Source organism: Barbus barbus, assembly GCF_936440315.1.
Source record: "Barbus barbus genome assembly, chromosome: 32".
Lineage (NCBI taxonomy): Eukaryota > Metazoa > Chordata > Actinopteri > Cypriniformes > Cyprinidae > Barbus > Barbus barbus.
In genome coordinates, this window is record NC_136760.1 from 9,430,978 (window position 1) to 9,453,838 (window position 22,861).

At 38.9% G+C, this 22,861-nt stretch overlaps 1 protein-coding gene across 1 annotated transcript; it reads left to right on the forward strand.

Moving 5' to 3' along the window:
- Positions 1-233: 233 nt before the first annotated feature.
- mylpfb (myosin light chain, phosphorylatable, fast skeletal muscle b) lies at positions 234-5,277 on the forward strand (the record flags this gene model as incomplete). The annotated part of the gene is made up of 5 exons (XM_079388494.1): positions 234-323; positions 964-1,144; positions 1,763-1,841; positions 1,941-1,989; positions 5,173-5,277. Exons 1-5 carry the CDS (start codon positions 288-290, stop codon positions 5,275-5,277), a joined length of 450 nt encoding a protein of 149 aa, XP_079244620.1. The 5' UTR covers positions 234-287.
- Between the last annotated feature and the right edge of the window lie 17,584 nt (positions 5,278-22,861).

Below are 22,861 nucleotides of genomic sequence, written 5' to 3' on the forward strand. Positions count from 1 at the left end.
GTGAGTTTTTTTTAGAAGTTTTCCACAAAAAATATAAACACTGCTTTTTATAATGAGATTAATTGATGAACATTTGATGAGAGATTAATCTGTGGCAGTAGATAGCTAGCTAGCTAGATAGATAAGGAGGAAGTGCCAGTGCATGTAACAACCTAACAACTTTAATATTGAGCAGCAAAGTATTTTAGCATATTTTTGTCACTTTTCATGTATGTTTTTCCCTCTAGGCACCCAAGAAGGCCAAGAGGAGGCAGCAGGCAGAGGGCGGCAGCTCTAATGTATTCTCCATGTTTGAGCAGAGCCAGATCCAGGAGTACAAGGAGGTAAATTTCTGCTAAACCTAAGTCCAATACATTAACATTTAGAGGAACTTAAGAGGATAGTTTTAACATTAGTCAAATCAGTAGTCATTAATTACATCCTCCCATGCTCATGTTTTTGAAAACCTTGAAAATTTTAGATTGAAGATTTCTATGTGTTAACTAGTAACTCAGAAAGTGGTCGATTTTAGAACTACTCTATGACTGGAAGAAAGTAATCACAAAGTGTAGTATTGATTTTATGTTCAATAACCAATGGCATGAGCGTTAACTATACAGTTTATACTTACACTTCCAGTTTTATAGCTATTGTAAGTAGTAAGGAGGAGTGGTAAAGAGATTTGTTGGGGCTGGCAAATGTAACCAATCTCCCCTCTTTAAATATCCCCAGTCTTGTTGTACATTCCATGACATTTTAACCGCTTAGAAAGACAAGTGGGCAGCAGCTGCCAAGATACTTCTTGGTCTCAGTTGTCATCTCAAGTTTCATAGATGTTCTGCAGAAAAACATCAAGACCTGATGCCAGAAGGGAAACATTTCATAACTACAAAAATATTTTTTTCTTGTGTGAAGACAACATGTGTATCTTTCGGGACCTATGATGAAGTTAATTAACTGTCTAACATTCTCTAAAACAAACAGGCTTTCACAATCATTGACCAGAACAGGGATGGTATTATCAGTAAAGATGATCTGAGAGATGTGCTGGCCTCAATGGGTCAGCTAAATGTGAAAAACGAGGAGCTGGAAGCCATGGTGAAAGAGGCTAGTGGCCCCATCAACTTCACTGTCTTTCTCACCATGTTTGGTGAGAAGCTGAAGGGTGAGTCTAAATATTTTCTGACTTAGTTTATTCTTGTAATGTATGTTGCTAATACTTTTGGTAATGTCTGTTTGCGAATACTTTTTGTTTGGTATTAAACTTTGTAAACTTTACCTGAACACATAACTCTAACTTGCTTGGACATTTACATGCATTTGGAAGACACTTTTATTTAAAGATTTACAGTGCTTTAAAGAATTTTATCACTTCATGAATTTCTTTAGGAATCAAACCTATGACCTTGGTGTTGCTAGCGCCATGCTTCACTGTTTGAGTTACAGGACGATGACAAAAATTGCAAAGCAGCACCTTTAGACTTACACTGACTTACAATGAAGGAGAATTCTAAATCTAGAGACCAGAATATCATAAATACTTGTTCATTGGCACTTTTGACTTAAGTGAATGAGCAACCACCCAGAACAATCTCTGCATAACAATGCCCTGGAAACATCAAATATCTTAGATTTTTGGCAGCACGTTTTTCATAGACAAAAAACATTTTCATTTTCTCCAGAAATTGTTGAAAATATAGTTTTATATTTATATTACATAATTGAAGTGTTGACATCTCACATCAAGCATTCACAACATTTATTCATCAAACTCTTCATTTAGGCGCTGATCCTGAGGATGTAATCTTGAGTGCTTTCAAAGTCCTGGACCCTGAGGCTACAGGCATCATCAAGAAGGAATTGTAAGTATCTTGACCTATTGGTATTCACACTAGACAATTAATAAACAACTATGATGAAAGGCCATTTTCAAGAATGTAACACTTTATTTTATTTTCTAGCCTTGAGGAACTCCTGACCACCCAGTGTGACAGGTTTACCGCTGAGGAGGTTAGTTGTAGTTGGATTATTTTAATTATTGGTGTTTGCTAATTCAGGAATCACAGTAACAGTTTCTTATACTTTAAGATTCATGTATGTATATTATCCCCCACCATTAATGCTACAGCCATAAATCGAATTAAAATTGTGCGGTTTTTTGTGAAGTGGGTAATTTTTGCCTGGCAAGTGATAAAAGTGAAAAATATCCCTTAGACATACAATTACACTATTGCCAAGCTCCAAACTGATAAATGTGATACACGTTTATAAATTCTTATATAATCTTTATAAATAGATTTTTATAATATCAAAATGTGCATGAATTTCCATTTAGCGACAAAAAATTAAGCATTAAAGCAAATGTAAATTTTTTTTTTTTTACCTTGAGATTTCAGTTTAAAATCATTCTGATGTTACACTGACTTCTAATAAGGCAAATGGCTTTTGTTTCATTCCTGTGTCCCTGCAAATGTCTGCTCTGGGAGTCAAGTTTTGGTTAGCAGGTACGAAATTCCACAAAAAAAAGGTTGTGTTACAGCAGCAACAAATGTTTGTGATGTATTACAGTGATATATTTGCTGTACACAAATATATCACTGTCATATCACTGTAATATATCACTGTCAGCTATATCCACTGTAATTAAATCAGTATCAACAAAATTCAGAAGCTTCATCTGAAGTAGCATTTAGACGTATTTACACACTGTTTAATGCAGGACATGAATGCATTTAACAAATGTAGAAATAATGTTTTGATATAAGACATAAAATGTTAAATAATTGAAATTATATAAAAAAATTTATTCAGGAATGAAACACCGTCATGTTGCTCAGAGATGCAAAAGAGTGCAGTGGCTGTGATTGGGATTATTTTTGTTGTCGAAATAGAGCAAAAACAGGCAATATGTCATCTAAAAGGCAAATCTCTTAATTTCTTGTTTATTGAACTGTTGTTAAAAAAAATCTATTTGTAATCATGCTGTTTTTGGAGAAAAACGGCACTCTTCGTGTGATATTGATTTACTACATGAAATTATATAAATATACATTTTCTGCACCTATATCTTAAATTTTGTGATCATTTTAAATGCATTTTAACAGACTGAATCACGCAGTGAAAGAACACACTCTAAATGCACGCGCGCACTAGTCTAATCTAATAGACTTCACACATGGTGGGAGTTTTTTTGTTTGGTCTTTGGCTAAATACTGATAATGTCAAATCGCACATTGTTAAAAAAAATTACGATATTGTCGCAGACAATATCGCACACCTTGCACCACTGTCTTTTTGGCTAATTTGTGCAAAACCTTTTGCTAAACTGCCTAAGCTTCATTTTAACCACCAATGCAACAAAGTATTTACCTCATCTCTAAATGCTTTTGCGAAGGGGTATGTCGAGATTTTATAAGATGGTAGTTTGGTCTCCCTAGGCACACACAGTTTACATTGCATAATAGAGCATAAACATGGCCAGGGGTTCACTTCATTTCCTTCCTAGTTAAAATTCAGCAGAATACGACGGGGTTTGGTTTTCAGCTGGGTCTGCACCACTAACGCTTATCTTGTCCGTCTGCATCTTTCGTGAGATTTTAGTGCTAGTTTGTTCTCCTGCCCATTTCCAGGGAGCGTTTTTTTTTTACTCAGTAATTAATGTGTTTTAAAATGTAGCGAAGTACAATACTTCAAACAAAATATACTTAAGTAAAAGTACAAATTTTAAAAATTACTTTAAAAAGTAGACGTACACAAAAAAGCTACTCAATTACAGTAACGCGAGTAAATGTAATTCGTTACTTTCCACCTCTGTGCATAAGGTATTATACATTTGCTTTGAGACTATGGCTACGTTTAAATGCAACCAAATAATCCTTTTGTAATCAGATTGATGGCTCAGTCAGACTGAAAAGCCTTCATGTAAACATCTTAATCGATCCAATTGAGCTTGATCAGAATGAAATTTCAATCGGATTGAAGGGGGTGGTTTATTCCTTTTCTAATACGATTGAGAGTGCATCTAAACCAGGGGTGTCAAACTGCATCTAAACCAGGGCTGCGCCCCTCCAGGAACTGAGTTTGACACCTCTGATCTAAACACTCGATTGGATTGAACCCCAAAACTGAAAGGACTGCACATGCGCAATGACGCCGAAATAGCGTAATGACGTTTCACATGCTGAACGAGCGGTTCTTCCTTTTGAATTAAGGCTGTTTCTCAAACGGAAGGCTACATCCTCTGGAGGTCGCATTTGTAGGCTGCATACGTCATAAAGAAGACCTTATTTTACAATATTAACTGTTATAAATTTTATCATTATTCTTAGTCAAGTCAATTCACCTTTATTTATATAGCGCTTTTAACAATACAGATTGTGTCAAAGCACTTAACAGTATCAAATTTGAGGATAGTGTCAGTAATGTATAATAATAATAAGATTAATCACTCAATTTTCAGTTAAAAGCATTTCATTATTGAATTCAGAGATGTCTAGCTCAGTTTAGTTTAAATAGTATCTGTGAAATCAAATTGACGATAATTGCTAGAAATTAAGTGTCCCCAACTGAGCAAGCCTACAAATGCAGATGCAGCCTTCCATTTGAGAAACTGCCTAAGTGTTGTATAAATGCATGTCCTGTCATTATAAAACTCTCCTTTCACTTGCCATCTGTGAAGTGGAGCATGGAAACCTCCCACCAGTCCTTGTTTCAGATTCTCATCCACAGGCAACCCATTTTGGGCGCAGGGACGGGCATTTTTACTACGTGATAAATATGAGCAGCACGGCACAGCGGTTTATATGTATATTTATATATGTATGTTTATATTATTTCTGCTGTTAAAAACAAATAAAAGAAACAGTGTAGGAGAGTGGTTATTATATGCAAACACTCTATATTTGAGCAGTGTGCGCATGTCAAAAAAATCAATTCCGATTTGAAGTTTGTGACATAAGCGCACACATCAACCTGATCACTTTATTTAGCATTCATGTAAACACTACATTCATATTCATCAAAACAAAAATTGTGCATGTAAACATACTGAATGTGTATTATGAAAAGCGTTCTAAATTGAAGGAGTGAACTGAGCCATATATGAAGACATGGGATTTTTTCCCCCATGTGTAGAAAAGCATTAAACCATTTACTGATCAATTATTTAATATCTTCTGATTATTTTCTTTCTAGATGAAAAATCTTTGGGCTGCCTTCCCTCCAGATGTGGCTGGCAACGTAGATTACAAGAACATCTGCTACGTCATCACACATGGAGAGGAGAAAGAGGAAGAATAATCTCAGTCCATCAACCATCTCTCTATCTCCTCTAATTACAACAACATCTTGTTACATTTTCAGTCTCCCCATGGTCTATCTGTCCTCTCAAAGAAAGACGTGTCTAAACCGGAGGTCTGTTAGAATTTGGGCTGTCTGAATGTGAGTCACATGGAGCTAATGTGATTATTTAATAAAATCAAAAATCAATAAAATAATCTAAAATCACAATCTCTGTTCTCTCTGCCATTGTTTCCCTTCATAAATGTATAAGCAGAGGAGATGTTTAAAGAGATGGTGCATCTCTGTAACAGAGTGCCAACCTCTCTATCAGTGTCTCCCATTTGTTTTCTTGGAGAGACAGAAATATTAAGAAAGACATTGAGCACTAAGAAAACACAGAGGATAACAAAGTGAGGATGAAGAAAAGAAACAAAAGAAAACATCTTTGTTTTTACACCCCCACCCCCTGTTTACTCCTCCATTCCAAAGTCCTATTTTCTTGCATTTTTCTTTCCTTTCTCTTAATTAATCTCTCTGTCATCAAAACCACCTGTAACTCAAATATAACACAAAGAAAAGCACCTAAATCTTTCATACTCCTTGTGTCTGTTCTTGTCAATTTCCCGATTCTGCAAGTGAACCAATAAAAAATCTTTTACAATAAAGGGGTCATAAACTGCATATTTATGTATGTATGCATACATACATTCTGTCATAGATCAGGTCCATGGACTTCCATTCGCTCACCCCACCAGAGGTCACTCCTCCATCACATTGACTTTCACATTGCACAGACGTTTCAGATTTACTACATATTTACTACCCGAACTACATTTCCCAGCAGCCATTTCACTAATCACACGCTCACACCTGAGAACTATTACACAATCATACACCCTATATAAACCATGGACTTCCTTGCACACATCGCCGAGTATTGTTTAGCGTTTATCACAGTCTTTGCTGACAGCTATTTTACGGAGCCTTTCGTAGTTTCTATATCTTAGCCTGTTTACCTGTGTTTTGGATTGCCCTATCGTCTTGCCTTTTGGACTCTGTTTGCCCCTGTTTGGATTACTGCTTGTGTTCTCAGATTACCCCTATTGTCAAGCCCTTTGGATATTGTTTGCCGATCGACGACCCACGCATGCTCTCGGAATACTCTTGTGTCTTGCCCTCAACATTTCTGTCTACTGATGTTTGACCCTGCCTGTGTTTGACCATGTTTTTGAATAAAAGCTTGCAAATGGATCCGTACGCTTCACGTCTCGTTGGCACCGTTACAGAATACTCGGCCACACAAGGATCCAGTGGCTTTTCCAACAAAGAAGTTATGGACGCAGCGATCTTGTTGCTAGCGCTCAAGCAGGGCACACGATCACTCGAGGGTTACATTGCGGAATATTTGGCTCTGGCTAATGGCATAGAATTATCGGACTGTATGTTAATAGACTTTTTCTGTGATGGCCTTAACAAAAGTGATTCATAAGGGTCCTTGTTCGTCACTGAGTAGTTTTCTGGATTATGTTCTGTGGACTGTTGGTTGAGCATTCACTGTGGGTGTCGCGGAGGAATGCGAAACCGCACTCACTAGTATGATAGCAGCCGCACTGGAGCACACCCACAAAATGGGAGCAACAGCTGAGCCGTTCACAAAATGGTGGCCACAACAACACCCCGTCATGTCATTGCTGCCAGTTATGAGTCAATTCAAGTCACAGTTGATGTTAAAGAACCAAGTCAAGTCACGGTTGATGTTAAAGAGCCAAGTCAAGTCACAGCTGATCTTAAGGAGCCAAGTCAAGTCACAGCTGATCTTAAAGAGCCAAGTCAAGTCACAGCTGATCTTAAAGAGCCAAGTCAAGTCTCCGCTGTTCTTCCAGAGTCTCTTCACGTCTCCACTGATCTTACAGAGTCTCTTCATGTCTCCGCTCAGCCAGCGTTACGTCACATCACAGCTGGTCATCCAGAGTCACACCACGTCACAGCTGGTCATCCAGAGTCACACCACGTCACAGCTGGTCATCCAGAGTCACACCACGTCACAGCTGGTCACCCAGAGTCACACCACGTCACAGCTGGTCATCCAGAGTCACACCACGTCACAGCTGATCATCCAGAGTCACACCACGTCACAGCTCATCATCCAGAGTTACGTCACATCACAGATGAGCATCCAGAGTCACACCATGTCACAGCTGATCATCCAGAGTCACACCACATTTCAGCTCATCATCCAGAGTTACGTCACATCACAGCTGGCCATCCAGAGTCACACCGTGTCACAGCTGGTCATCCAGAGTTACGTCACATCACATCACAGCTGATCATCCAGTCACATCACATCACAGCTGATCATCCAGAGTCACACCGTGTCACAGCTGGTCATCCAGAGTTATGTCACGTCACAGCGGATCATTCAGAGTCACACCACGTCACCGCTGATAATCCAGAGTCTTGTCACGTCCTGTCCGTCACACCCAGATATTCAAGGTCAGTGCTTTGATTTCCCAGTCTGGTATCCAGTGTAAGGGATGCACCGCTGGTGTCTGCAAGCGCAGCTGGTTTCCCCAAACCCACTCATTCTAGCCCTCCTGTTCCCGTACTGATTCCCCTGTCTAAAGTGGCGGCTGAGGCTGCAGAACCTCCGGAGGTGGTGGCGCTCGCTGCTGCATTCCCCGAAGCGATGGTGCCCGCTGCAGTTTCTCCAGAGGTGGCGGCGCATGCTGCAGAACCTCCCGAAGCGGCGGTGCTCGCTTCAGCTCCTTGCTTGGTGGTGGCGCCCAGCAACGCACTTTCAGCCTGTCAAGTCACAGTCAAAGGAACCGTAAATGAACTCTTCCTGTATTCTGATGATACTACCCACCCACCTGTCAGTTAGGCCCACCCAATCATTGCTAGGTACGGCAGAGATTGCAACTTCAGCGATTGCCAGATGCCTTTAAACATGCCTTTGTCCATATTAGGTGTTTCCTGGCACTTCATACGTTACTTCTATGAGTCCATTTTTGTACTTTGTGCGCGAGAACGCCCTCCGACTTTAAGTATGAATGAAACATCATAAGCTCATGCCGCTCCTCCCCCTCCCCTTCACACCGAGCACATTTCACAGTGGGTCAGAAACAAATTTCTGTAAACAAAACCATAAAATCAAAATGATTTCTTACCATGTCAAGTTTTTCTAGAAGCCTGGGGAACTCCTTCAAGATCTCTGGGATGCTTGAAGACCCATTGCTGCGAATCCACCATTTCTCAATTTTTTTTGGAAGGCAAAACAGATTCTGTAAAATAAGGATGAAAAACTGGGTTAAAAGCTAGCAAAACCATACAGTATGCCAGCCTGGAAATCCAGGGATCTGCCTATTATTCATCAATCTCTAATACAAATTATTTCTAACAGTAACATATAAAGAACACGTTACATGGCCTCTCTAACTTACTGTTAACCTGGATAAACCTCTTGTATCCTGATTAAAGCAATAAGATTAATATTACATTTACATTATTAATACAATTTAAGAATAATATTACATACCGGTAATATCATGGTTAAACGTTAAGGGTAGCCCGTTGTGTTCCCGGTCAAAAATGACCGGACTCCAAACAACTGCTTATAAATCTGTCATTATGCTATATTATCACCAAATATTGGATTCAATCTTTTTGTCAACTTGTTTTCTTTCATTTAGGACTGGTTTTGTGTTTCTATTTGCTTCTGATTAATCGTAAGCCTCATTTATCTGAAAGTAGGTGCCTCATTTTTTGAGTGAAAAAATATTTTTTTATGAATAGTTTTCACAATATTAAACAAAAAATTATAAAAATGTGCACTGTTTCTCACACTAGTGTACTTTAATGTTTAATCAGGAAGTTTGCTTTAATTTTTTTATTTTTTTCCACAATATTTTTATTTTATTTTCATTTTTTAAACACTTTGAAACACAGCTTTTTACAATCGTACACATTTTTCCAAGTTCCATACATCCGTAAGATTGCTGCATTTACTTTACAAAGGTAAATCAACATAACAAACAAAAACAAAAAGAAAAAACAACACTGAACAAGAATGCTCCTCTTGTTTTAGCCCATGGTAATCTACTCAAAATTGACTTTTATAATCATACTGAATACAAAATGAAGCAAATATTTGTTGAACAATTTATCAATCTACAAGGTCGGAACTGCAAAGATTAGTCATCCACATCTTCTTCTGTCAAATCCAAATCTTTAATATAAGTAATGAAAGGACTCCATATGTTTTCAAATACATACTGTTTAGCCTTTAATATGTAGGTTATCTTTTCTAATGGAAGGCTTGACAACATCTGTCTTATCCATTGAGTAGTACTTGGTCTATGTGTCTTTGTACACATCAGAGCTATACATTTTTTGGCATAAAGCAAGCTGAGGTCTATAAATGTTTGTTCACTTCTACTATAATTTTGTTTCTCTGGACATTTTAAACCTCCTCTATCAAATGGTAAGTACTACAAAGACAAGCGGAGTCTTGCCCTCCTATTGTTCCATATAAATCTAACAAACATAGTTTTGATTTTTGAGAACAAATCTGAAGGTTGCGGTGATGGAATATTTTGAAATAAATAAAGTAGTTTGGGTAATATATTCATTTTTTAAATATTAATTTTCCCAATTAAAGATACTGGTTGTGACATCCATCTATCAGTTGACTCATTAATTTCTATCATTAAAGGTTCATAGCATCAACAATGTTTTCCAATCTTGGCACAATCTGTACACAAGTATTTAAACTGCTCAACAACATTAAATTGAATTACCTCTAAAATTGGATTCCTTCTTTCATTTGAATTAAGCAGTAATATAGAAGATTTTGTGTTATTTACCCTATATCCCGAAATATCACCAAATGTTTTAATTAGCTGTAATAGAGCCGGAATTGATTTACTTAAATTTGACATGAATAGAATGACATCATCCGCATACAAAGATATTCTGTGTACTGTCTGTCCTATTGTTATTCCACAAAAATTCTGATCTGAACGTATTCCAATTGCAAGAGTTTCAATTGCTAGTGTGAACAACAAAGGAGAGAGTGGGCAACCTTGTCGACATCCTTTACTGATTTTGATTGGTTTTGAGATATTTCTATTTGTCAAGATTTCTGCAGTTGAGTTTTTGTATATTACTTTAATCCATTTTATGAAGTTATCTCCAATTCCAAATCTTTCTAACACACTGAAAAGATAGGGCCATTCAACCCTATCAAAGGCCTTTTCGGCATCCAATGATAAGAGTGCTGTATCTGACATTTCTTTGTTAGCATGAATAATATTCAATACCCTTCTTACATTATGGAAGCCCTGCCTTCCCATTATAAATCCATTTTGATCTTTGTTAATAATATTTGGCAATAATTTTTGTAACAGTTTTGCTAAGTTTACATATTATCTTCAGGTCAGAATTTAACAAACTTATGGGTCTCATATTTTCACACTTGTTAGAGAGTTCACCTGGTTTTGGGAGTAAAATAATTAGAGCACTATTCATAGAAGGTGGGAAACTACATTCTGAAATGCCCCCAGAAACATTTCCACTAGTGGAGTTAGCAGTTTATTTTTAAATTTTTTATACAGATCTATTGGAAGACCTGCCAATAGATGACCTGCCCTTTTTCCAGCCTTCATGCTATCGATGGCATTCCCTATTTCTTCTTTGTTAATTTCCATCTCCAGATCATCTTTATGTTCATCTGGGAGATGAGGTATAGGTAGATCATCTAAAAACCTATTTAGATTTTTAGAATTAATCTCATTTTTTGTATCATATAATTCTTTATAGTAGCCTCTAAAAGCATCATTAATTTCTATGGGATCCAATGCAACCTTTTCATTAGTTATAACAGTTATGATTGGTGTTTTGATCTCTAATTGTTTGATCTGCCATGCTAATAATTTACCCGATTTATCTCCTTGTTCAAAGAATGATTGCTTTAGTCTCATAAGACTGGAGGCGGCTCTGAAAGCAGACAACTTATCATATTCAGCCCTCAAAATCAGTAACTCGCTTTGCATTCGTGGATCATTTTTCGCATAAACTTTTTCCTGAAGAGTCCTTATTTTATGTTCCAATTGTATTCTCTCCTCACGTACCTTTTTTGACTTTGAGCCTGTGTAACTAATAATGTGTCCTCTGAGGAAAGCTTTAAATGCTTCCCACTTTGTACATGCAGAAGTTTGTGTAGTATTCATTTAAAAAAACTCTTCTATCTGTTTCTCTATATATTTCACAAATTCTACATCTTGTAGCCATTTATGCTGAAAATGCCATCTAGCCGGATCTTTTGTTAATTTTCTATCCACATATTCTATACAACATGGGGCATGATCTGAGATCACAATATTATCATAGAAGCTGTTATGAATTTTGGACCGTATTTCTGAAGAAATTAAAAAATAATCAATTCGAGAATATGTCTTAAATATATTTGAATAGCAAGAATAGGCTTTAGAATTTGGTTTCAATTCTCTCCAAATATAAAAAACAGACTAAATTCGTTGATTAAACGATGAATAACTGTTCTACACTTATTATGTGACTGATCCACTCCTGTAGATCTATCCATACAGGGATTCATCGTACAATTGAAATCCCCTGCTATTACGTATAATCCGGCTAATGTTAAAAGAATAAGGAACAAATCTACAAAATACATAGAATCATCTATATTGGGGCCATACAGGTTTACTAAATTTAGATTTTCAGATAAAAGAGAACCTTGAATTATTAAATATCTCCCAAGCTTATCTTTGAGTACTTGTTTCACTTGAAATGGGACTGTACCATGAATGAGGGTCATAACTCCTCTGGCCTGGGATGAGAACGATGTAGAGAATACACTACTCTGCCATCTCCTCCTTATCTTTATAACATCCTTTTCTAACAGGTGTGTTTCTTGTAAAAACACTATTTTAGAATCCATTTCCTTTAATTTATTCATGACTTGTTTAACTTTTCTAAGTTGTTGTAGACCTCTACAGTTCCAAGAAACAAAATTAAGAGATACTCCTTGAGACATCTCTAACAAATATAAAATTAAAAGTAGATTACCTTGCGATATGAAAAAAAAAAAAAAAAAAACAGGGAAACATGGCAAAACTGGATGCTTGAACCCACATCCAACTCCCTGAACATGAACTACACTTTTCCCACTTCCGTGAGATCCCCCCTAAAAATATCCTGACTCCCAGTATCGCTAAAGACCATTCCACACCTAGTGAGGATCAGTCAAACCACCCTTTTTTATCCTTTTAACTGAACACTCGCTGCCGCTCTATCTTATGACAACAAACACTCATCTGCAACGTATGCAACACGTTTACTTTAAATCTATTCCACAAGTTTCTTCTTCTTTTTAACTATAATATTCCACATGCCTAGTATAGCTTAATCATAAAGAGTATATCTGACAGTATTTTTTCCTTATACCAGAGAATGGCCTCTGAACGTTAATGCTCTTTTAAAGTGTCATTTTATTCAAATGTTCTACCGTTTATTTTAACTCCCGCCAGTGTCTTCTTGGATTTTCTTTTTAAAACACCTTGCTTCCATTGGTGTTTTAAAAGTACGTGTTTGTTCTTTGTAAGTTACCAACAGTCTGGCAGGATGAATCACTCCGTGTCGGATCCCTAAGTCACGCAGTTCCTGGCGGATTGGGTCAAATTGTTTCCTCAGTTGGTGTATTCTAGAGGCCAAGTCAACATAAAACCGTATTTGCTGGTTCTTGTACCGAATGTCTCTTTTAGCCCGTGCAGCTGCGATGACTGCCTCTTTATCCTTGTCATTCAGGAACTGCATTATCAGCGTTCGCGGCGGCGCCTTGGAGTCCTTCATTGGTCCGATTCTGTGTGCTCTCTCAATAATACCGGAGGAGGGCAGCGTCACACCATTCAGCACCTCTGGAATCAGCTTCTCCAAAAAGGAGCATGAATCCCGTCCCTCGGCACCTTCCGGTGGGCCCACCAGTCTCAAATTGTTTAAACGGGATCTGGTTTCCAAGTCCACGAGTTTATCCTCCAGAGTCTTGTTTTTTGACTCCAACTTGTTTACTTTAGCTTGCAAAGTGAGCTACGTCGTCCTCCGCGTTTGATATCCGCAATTCCGCCTGTGACATTCGTTCAATGCAGTCGTTCATCTCCTTATTCATACTTTGTATCACTGCCATGATTGCATCAAATGAAAACTCCGTTTTAATTGAATTTATAGCAGCTAGTATTGCATCCGCCTTCACTCCTTCAAATGTCTCCTCTCTGCTGGACTCGTCCTCCACCACATCTTCATTACCTTTCTGTGTCTCACCACAAACGCGAAAATCAGTTAACTTCAGCTGCTTTGTCGATTTATTACTTTCTTTACTTGATTTGCCAGACTTCGACATTGTAGTATTCACACCAACGCTATGCTACCACTTATTGTTGCAAATAAGTGTTTTTAGTATAAATTTATAGTAGTCACGACAGAGCGGCGTGAGACATGTCTTCTCAGATGGCCGCCATAACCGGAACCCCCAAGTTTGCTTTTAAATGCTTTTATTTTGTACAAAATTGCAAAAAGTCACACTCGTGGTGTTCCCGGTCAAAAATGACCGGACTCCAAACAATTGCTTATAAATCTGTCATTATGCTAGATTATCACCAAATATTGGATTCAATCTTTTTGTCAACTTGTTTTCTTTCATTTAGGACTGGTTTTGTATTTCTATTTGCTTCTGATTAATCGTAGGCCTCATTTATCTGAAAGTAGGCGCCTCATTTTTTGAGTGAAAAAAAGCATTTTTTATGAATAATTTTCACAATATGAGAGAAAAAATTATGAAAATTTGCACTGTTTCTCACACTAGTGTGCTTTAATGTTTAATCAGGAAGTTTCCTTTTAAATGCTTTTATTTTGTACAAAATTGCAAAAAGTCAAAAAGTTGCTTGACCATCTGACGACGAGACGAGTGAAGAATCCAGAAAATTCGATGAAGAGGAAAAATAAACAAACCGTTTGGGTCAAAATAATCAAACCCAGGTGTTCAGTGGTGAAAGAACCCCTTGCAGTCCATTTGATGTAGCATGAGCAACCCAACTGTGTGTTTACAGAACCTCAAACAACCCAGAATTATGACCCAACACAATTAACCCAACAGATAGCAAGAACCTTTGGGCCAAATGTGGCCGATAGCTGGCACATATGGCTTAGATATGGCATGGCTGAACCAAATTGTTACCATATATGTTTTGCCATAAGTTTAGAATTTGCGGGAAATGCTTGCTTGGTTCGCTGCTCCTTTTGAGGTATATGGTCCAGATAACAACAAACACATAAGAACCGAGTAAGGTTTAGCTACGGCTGACATTGGTAAACATCGACTTCTAGCTAACATTTGGATTACACTTGGAAAACACATCAAGTTTGGCGGATGTCCAGCAGGCCACATCTCGGTTGCTACGACTACCGTGCCAATTTGACCGAAAGGCAGCTTCTTCCCTCACGGATTTTCCGTGCATCAGGTAAGTGATATTTTTGCATTTTTAAGTCATTTTATTTATGTATTCATCATTCTGTGTCAGTAGTGGGAGTTATTAAATGTGTAGTTATTTGTTTAATCGAGAAAAGCGTCGAGTTAGATTTAACTTAATCACGCAATTCGGGTTTATGCTAAATTACTTATTTTAGATAGAGATTGATTTGTGAAAACGTTTACAAAGCATTTTGTCACGTTTCAGTGTTTTTCACTGCTCTGTGGTAACATTAAAACACAGGCTGTCCTGACCTAACGTAAAAGGTCGAAGCCATTAGAAAAATCTTCTTATAATTCTAAAAATGGCATATTTGTAACTTAGTTTGTCCCGATTTCAAAATATTTCCCGTTTGTTTTTAACCATTTAACGTTAGTTCAGCAGTTTTCAAGCCCTAATGTAAGAGCCTGTAATAACACGGTTTGACCAATGTGGCGCTGCCTGCAGTGCAAGACCTAACAGATTCAGAGCTCCTGGATGCAATTCAAAAGAAGAAGAGACGCAGCGCACATATCATACACATAGACATAATAAATACCTATGTCTATGATCATACATATCTGTGGCTTTTATGACAGTCGGAGCGTGAGAGCGGCGGTTGCATGTAAATATGTACTGCGATATTAGACATTTTGATTGTATTTTTTAGCACATTACCAATTCCAAACCACATCATCTTTATAACTACTATACTGATAAACAGTCAAACCAAAATTTATTCAGACAACTTCAGCTGTTCAAATACCAGGACCTCAATCCTTTCAGGCTGAGACACACACCAGGACGGAGAATATAGTAGGCCTGGCTCAAAGCTCTCTGGAATTGAACAACGCAACCAGAACTCTAGCTTCAGTACTACATCAATCAAGACTGGAGCCTCCAGTATTTATGAATGATGGAAAAGTTCAGCCCGATGACTTGCTTCTGCTTGTTGATGCTTATTTCACAGAGGCAATCCTCCCTCCAGAAGATAAGTGTGCCTCAACCATGTCTTATGTCCCCACCTGAAGCGCTTGTACTTGGTCATGTGGAGGACCGTACTTCTCCTTCATTTTGGAATACACCATTTATCATTAAAGTCAACCTCGGGAAGTCGTGGCCTAATGGTTAGAGAGTCGGACTTGTAATCCGAAGGTTGCGGGTTCGAGTCTCCGGCCGGCAGGAATTGTAGGTGGGGGGAGTGAATGTCCAGCGCTCTCTCCACCCTCAATACCACGACTGAGGTACCCTTGAGCAAGGCACCGAACCCCCAACTGCTCCAAGTGCTCCAAGTGGTCGGAAATCTCATCCGAAATCTTGAAGAAGGCGGCACGAAGGAGGAACATGTTGTTCAAGACGGTCTGCTTTATTTTCAGGACCCCAAAGTAACCTGTGGTCTGCATCCTATGAAGCAGTTTAAGCTATTGGTCCCAACAGTTCTTCGACCCACTGTGCTCAAATACTATCATGACCATCCTACTGCTGGCCATCTCGGTGTGACAAAAACTCTGGCCAGGCTGAGGCAGAGGTTCTTTTGGCCAAAAATGGCAGCGGACGCAAAAAGATACGTTATCTCATGCCCTGTGTGCCAGTTAACTAAACCGAGTCAAAGAAAACCGGCAGGCCTGATGGTTCCGATCAAACCACTAAAGCCTTGGGAATACAGAGGAGTGGACTTTGTGGGTCCGCTTCCTCGTACTCAGAATGGAAATTAATATTTGATTGTCTTTGTTGACTACTTCTCTAAGTGGGTGGAAGTGAGTGCAGTGCGGTCAGCGACGGCTCAGGTGGCAGCAAGTAAATTTCTTAGTGAGATCTTTGCCCGCCATAGCACACCCACTTATCTCATTTCGGATCGGGGCACGCCATTTGTAAGCAAGCTCTTCGAACATGTGATCGCTGCCCTTGGTACTGAACACCGGTTGACAACGGCGTACATTCCACAAACTAACGCAACCGAGAGAGTGAACCGCACATTGAAGACTGTCATCCGTGCATATGTGGGGGATAAGCACACTTCGTGGGACAAATATCTTCCACAAATCTGTTTCGCTCTTCGTACTGCACCCCATGAGAGCACTGGTCACTCTCCAGCAATGTTGTTATATGGCCATGAGTTGGAGACGCCTCTTGATTTGATAACACAACCAAGTGCTATGGGAGTAGACGATCCTGACATACTATACCCTGAGAGTTTGAGAGCTTCCCTGCAGGTTGCTCACGATCATGCCAGAGCCACTCTGGAGGCGAGTCATACAAAAAGGAAACATTATTATGACCAGAAGCGTTGCACAGCCTCTTATGCTGTGGGTGACTTGGTCAGGGTCAAGACCCACCCCAAATCTGTTGCTGATGCAAACTTTACGGCCAAGCTGGCTCCAGTATATGCTGGGCCATTTGTCATCTCAAAAAAACTGTCAAGTGTCAATTACAGACTTTCAAATATAGACACTGGGGGAGAATTTTTCAAATGTAGACACTGGAATTTTGTTTATTCCTAAACTAATGTGCACTGTACTAACATGTATGCTTGTACTATTTGTGCATTATTTATTCCTCCACCCTTTTAGCTTTTCAACTCAGTCATGTATGAAGAGTTGTTAAGTGGAAGTGTTTCTTTTGCTGTGTACGGCTGAGGGCAGCCTTTTTTTTGGCCGGGGGAAATCTGTAACGAGTGAAATAAGATGTGGCTCTTTTAAGAGCTGAGCGTCATTCTGTGAGTAGTCTGCAGGGAAATGTGCCACGAGAACCGCATGTGTGCGGGTCCGATGGTCTTATTTTCATTTCTGTTGCTCCTTTTAAGTTTTTCTTCAAGTAAGTGACGCTGTTGTCAGAGGAATAAACCTCAAGATGTGGAATGCGACCCGTGTGAGCTTAGACTTATTTTCTGCAACTTGAGTTAGGCGAGCTATCCTTCACATTCAACCTAACTCAGTGCGTTACAACTGTCTCACAAATGAATTAGTTTGAATAGCTTTCAGCTGTTAAATTAGATTATACCAATTTAGGTCTAATTACCAAGCAATGCTTCATTTTGTTCAGTCTGTGGTAAAAAGAATAAACACTTAAACAAATCTTGGTTAGGTCAAAGTGTCTGAATATTTTTTTGGTCCTAGTTTTTATCAATTTTACTGGTAGTCCACTGTATGAAGAATTTTTGGTTATAATATGTCACAGTTTTCTTTATTTTGCTATCTTCACTTACATTAATTATAGTGTCCTGCACCCACAAGTAAAAAAAATATCAAATTATATCTGGTGTCTGAATAATTTTTGGTTTGACTGTAGTTCAGTTTCAGAGATTATAACCCTTATATCATTAACCAATAGACAATTTAATAGCCATATAATCAACAATGCTGTCTGTATTTTTAAAGGTACTGAAAATTCTCTCTCAATTACACACCAACGTTGTGCATGTCCCAAAGTCATTCCAAAGAACCAGCAGACTCAGAATCTGTTTTGAGGAGGAACCAACAACTTCACAGTATGTTATACAGCTGTGCAACTTAAACGTTAGCATGTTTAATATTGTTGTTTAAAAAAGCAGGGTAGGTAATTTGGTTCAAAATTATTTTTTTGTAATGCTGGTTGAAAATTTTGTCACATCCCGATAGTCATTACTAAGTTTAAGTTTAGTCTTTCTAAATTTATTTATTTGCAATAGTGTGACACAAATGTTTTCATCAGAATAGTACGCACATGCCGTACACACTCCACCGGATTTTTGTAACTGCAAATACAGTATAGATGCAGCTCACACATGCTTTGAATTTTTTTTGGTCTGGGCTTGAGAATCACATTCTTTGGACCTGTAACATTTAGAAAATGTTATATTGTACTTTTCTGGAGAATTTATGTTCTAATGTAAAACACTGACTGAATGATGGGCCAGGCAGTTAACATTTATGTTCATTTCTTGCAGTTTTACTGAGAGAGATTTTGACAAAACAAGAAATGCTTCTTGACCAGCAAAATACAATCCTTCGAATTCTACAGTCAACGCATCGCCCAAGCTCTGAAGTCCATGATGGGGCCAAATTCAGGCATCGTCTTCCTGTGAAAGATATGGAGTCTCTCCAGTGCCTAGAGGCCGAGCTGAAGATGAACCCTGATACTAAATCAGAATTGGTAATAATTTTAATACCTTTATCTTTACTTGAAATGATTTTTAAATATTAACAAAATTCCAGCTACCCTTTGTATTTAGGGCTAAATATCGAGACAAATTTTGCGATTCTGTCAATAGGGTCTGGCTGCAGACATGTACTTGCATTTTCAGACATTCTCAGGCTTGCAGTCTTACACCTGCCCTTCCACAAGTGATGCCACTTGCAGTCTTTGTTTTATTAAATTTTTTAAACTGAATCTCTCAACATTTTACACAAGTACCCAGGTGGTGAAGACAAGAAAAAGAAACTAAATTACAAAGTCACTTGCAATCGCTGCTTGGAGTCTTCGCTACCTGTGACGTCACTCGCAATCCACACAAAACCACGCATGTTGCCAATGGAGACAAGACGCTGTGGTGTTTAAATTATTACAATTAATTTAATACTTTAACATACAGGGTCCTCCAAGTCATCTGTAGGAGAAAAAGACAAGACCCGCAAATCCTCGGCCATAGAACAAAAGAATATGAACGCAGTGTGCAAAGCCTCTCGTTAAGCGCTTTTAAACCTTCCGTAAAAATTAATAAATGAAAATAAAAAAGACTTCAAGTGGTGTATTCACACCAGCGCTCTCTCCACCCTCAATACCACGACTGAGGTGCCCTTGAGCAAGGCACCGAACCCCCAACTGCTCCCCGGGCGCCGCAGCATAAATGGCTGCCCTCTGCTCCGAGTGTGTGTTCACGGTGTGTGTGTGTGTTCTCTGCTGTGTGTGTGCACGTTGGATGGGTTAAATGCAGAGCACGAATTCTGAGTATGGGTCACCATACTTGGCCGTATGTCACTTCACTTTGATACGGTTTTGTTTCTTTAACGAAAATGGTTCCAATCAAAGCTGGAACAGAACATTTATGCGTCTCAGATCATTAGCAATATATGACAATATTAGCTTGTTGTCAGCAATACACAGGAATGTGACACTTGTATGTTTTAATATATTTCGTTAACATTGCTATTGTTTTGATTTAGTATTATTATTATTATTATTATTATATGATGTATAATTAAATTAAATACTTTTTAATATAAGTACTTTTTAAAATTAAAATGTCCATATTTGATATTTAAAATCAGTAAACTCTAATTAATAAAACAAAAATGTCGATCAAGAATCATTTTTGGAATCGATAGGGATTCATAGAAAACAGAATATTATGAAGGAAGATGGCGGCGCGATCGATCGCTGCGGCTGCTCCGGGTCCCAAAGACGGTGCTTTTATGTCATTTAATGTCATCTGTTCGTCTCCAAATAGTGTCAGTTTACCGCTAACTCTTAAGGAAATCACCCCAGAATTCATCTATGATCGCCAAAGTCTTTTGGATATCAGCAACGCTTACGTACACCAACTCTCGCCGGCGGCTACTGAGAAGCTACGAGGCCTTTGTCTACTGCTGGAGCCGGACCTCGAGACCGCGGCCTCGCCTACTGACGCTACCCGCACAAGGCAGCGTCGCAAGCGGTGTGAGAGAGGACGGGAGCGCGGTAAGCGCGGTAAGCGCGGAGGTATACGAGCTAGGCTAAGAGCTAACCCCTCAAGACCGGCTCTTCCAACACTCATGCTCTCAAACGTCCGCTCTCTGGAAAACAAACTGGACTTAATTCAACTCAGTCGATCTACACAGCATGAGGCAAGGGACTGTTGCGTGTTTGTTTTCACCGAAACATGGCTAAACGACAACATCCCGGACTCCGCCATTCAGCAGCACGGGCTAACCAGCTTCCGAGCGGACAGAGATTCATCACTGTCTGGTAAGACACGCGGAGGTGGCTTGTGTGTTTATATCAACAAAGTCTGGTGTAACAATGCTGCGATATTATCAAAACACTGTTCATCGCTGGTGGAGTTTATGGTTGTGAAGTGTCGACCGTTCTATCTGCCGCGGGAGTTCACGTCCATTGTTATCGTTGCGGTTTACATCCCCCCGTGTGCAAACGCTAAGGACGCGCTTCGTGAACTGTATAGCGCCATCAGTGAACAACAAACAAAAAACCCTGACGGCTTTTTCATCATAGCCGGTGACTTCAACCACGCAAACGTAAAGACAGTTTTGCCAAAGTTCTACCAACATGTGAACTTTGCAACAAGGGGAAACAACACACTGGACTTTGTTTACACAAGACACAGACTGGAATATGTTTAAAGAGGCAGCCACCTACAACAACCACACAGACCTGAATGAGTACACTGAAACTGTGACTGTTCACTGTCCAGCGGACAGTGAACACAGCTGCAAAGATCATCGGTGCCCCTCTCAGCCCGCTCCGCCAGACTGCTCAACAGCTTTTTCCCCCAGGCTGTGAGAGCCCTGAACTCAAACCACCCCGCCCCCCTCTGAAACCCCATGCAAACCCCTACCTCCTGAACATGGACCACCCCCCACCCCAAACCTTACCACACCAAAGAAAAACTGTATGGAACTTTAATAATTTTTTTTATTTATTTTATTCTTATTTTTCTTTACACTATGGACACTCTCCTCTATGTGCACTATGGACACTTTACACTATGGACACTCACACTTTACACTATGTGCACTATGGACACTTACACTTACACACACTGCTGCGTGTGCACAATCTCACAAAAGACTCAGCAATATATGTATGTTTACATGCTCATGCACTACAAATCATCCTGCACTGTTCCCCAACCAGCTGCTGACTCAAATGTCTCTCTTTGCACATGTACAGTATTTGTGAAGCATTGTATAGTTTGTATTTTTTATGTTCTATTTTTTAGTTTGTATAGGGTAATATTTATGTGAAGCATTCGTATAGTTGTATTTTTTGTCCTTTATTCTTTTAGTTTGTATAGGGTAAATACTTATATATAGTATACTTATAGTTAAATCTGTTAGTAATGTATAGGTTTATAGTGTTTTTTTTTTAACTTCATTGTTGTATGTCTGTATTTATGTAGCACCGTGGTCCTGCGAGACACGACATTTCGTTCCACTGCATGTCCCCACATGTAGCGGAATGACAATAAAGCTCAACTTGAACTTGAACTATTAATAGCAAGGTGTCTAAAGACTTGTAGGGGACTTAACTTGAATTTCATATTGCATTCCTACAAAATGGTTTCAGAATATTTGGAGCATCCTGTAGTGTATAGTCACGTGGCCTACTGTATTTAATATATTTTCTTTAACAGAACACTAAACTATTTAAATACACACTGTCACAATCCATGTTTTTTTTTTTAGATTTCCTACCTGGGCCTGGTTGGTGGCTTTGACCTGAGAGACACTGTGTGGAGAGTGTTGAAAGCCACTTTCACAACTGCTGTGGCACGTGGTATGAATTGGAGAGGAGTTAATGTCAAGATCTGTGTCCAACGACTGGTTTTGAAGGAAGTTGTCATTGGTAAAAACTAGGGATGCACGATATGAAAAATTTTAACCGATACCGTGTAGGATATCAGAGACTGAATCAGACAATTTTAAGATGCATCAGGACACTGAAACCTGAGGAGCTGGAATGCAGAGAGGCCTTAAGGAACAGGACGCCATAAATCGGATTCCTGCCTCCTAACCAGCGAGCCTCTTTCACCAAACAACTTGCAACACTGAAACAAACGAACACTTATTGATAATTCCAATTCAAGAAGGAGACTGTCAAATTTGTTGCAAGTAATCAAGACTGATGTTCACACGTAAACCTGTGATAGAAAATCATTAGCTACAGACTCTTTCGGGCGTGTCTCCACACATAAAAGACCGTCCAAACCAACATTCCTTCTCTAAAGAACATGCATTCGTTCTCCTTAGAACTATACAAAAACTTTCTTCTCCATATGCACATAAAATCATCCTAAAAGGACATTTTTATGTTGTACCCACATATCATGTTTTAATCAAATAATATGTATGTCTTTTTAATAAGTATTGAATAGCTCGAGCCTTAAAGAT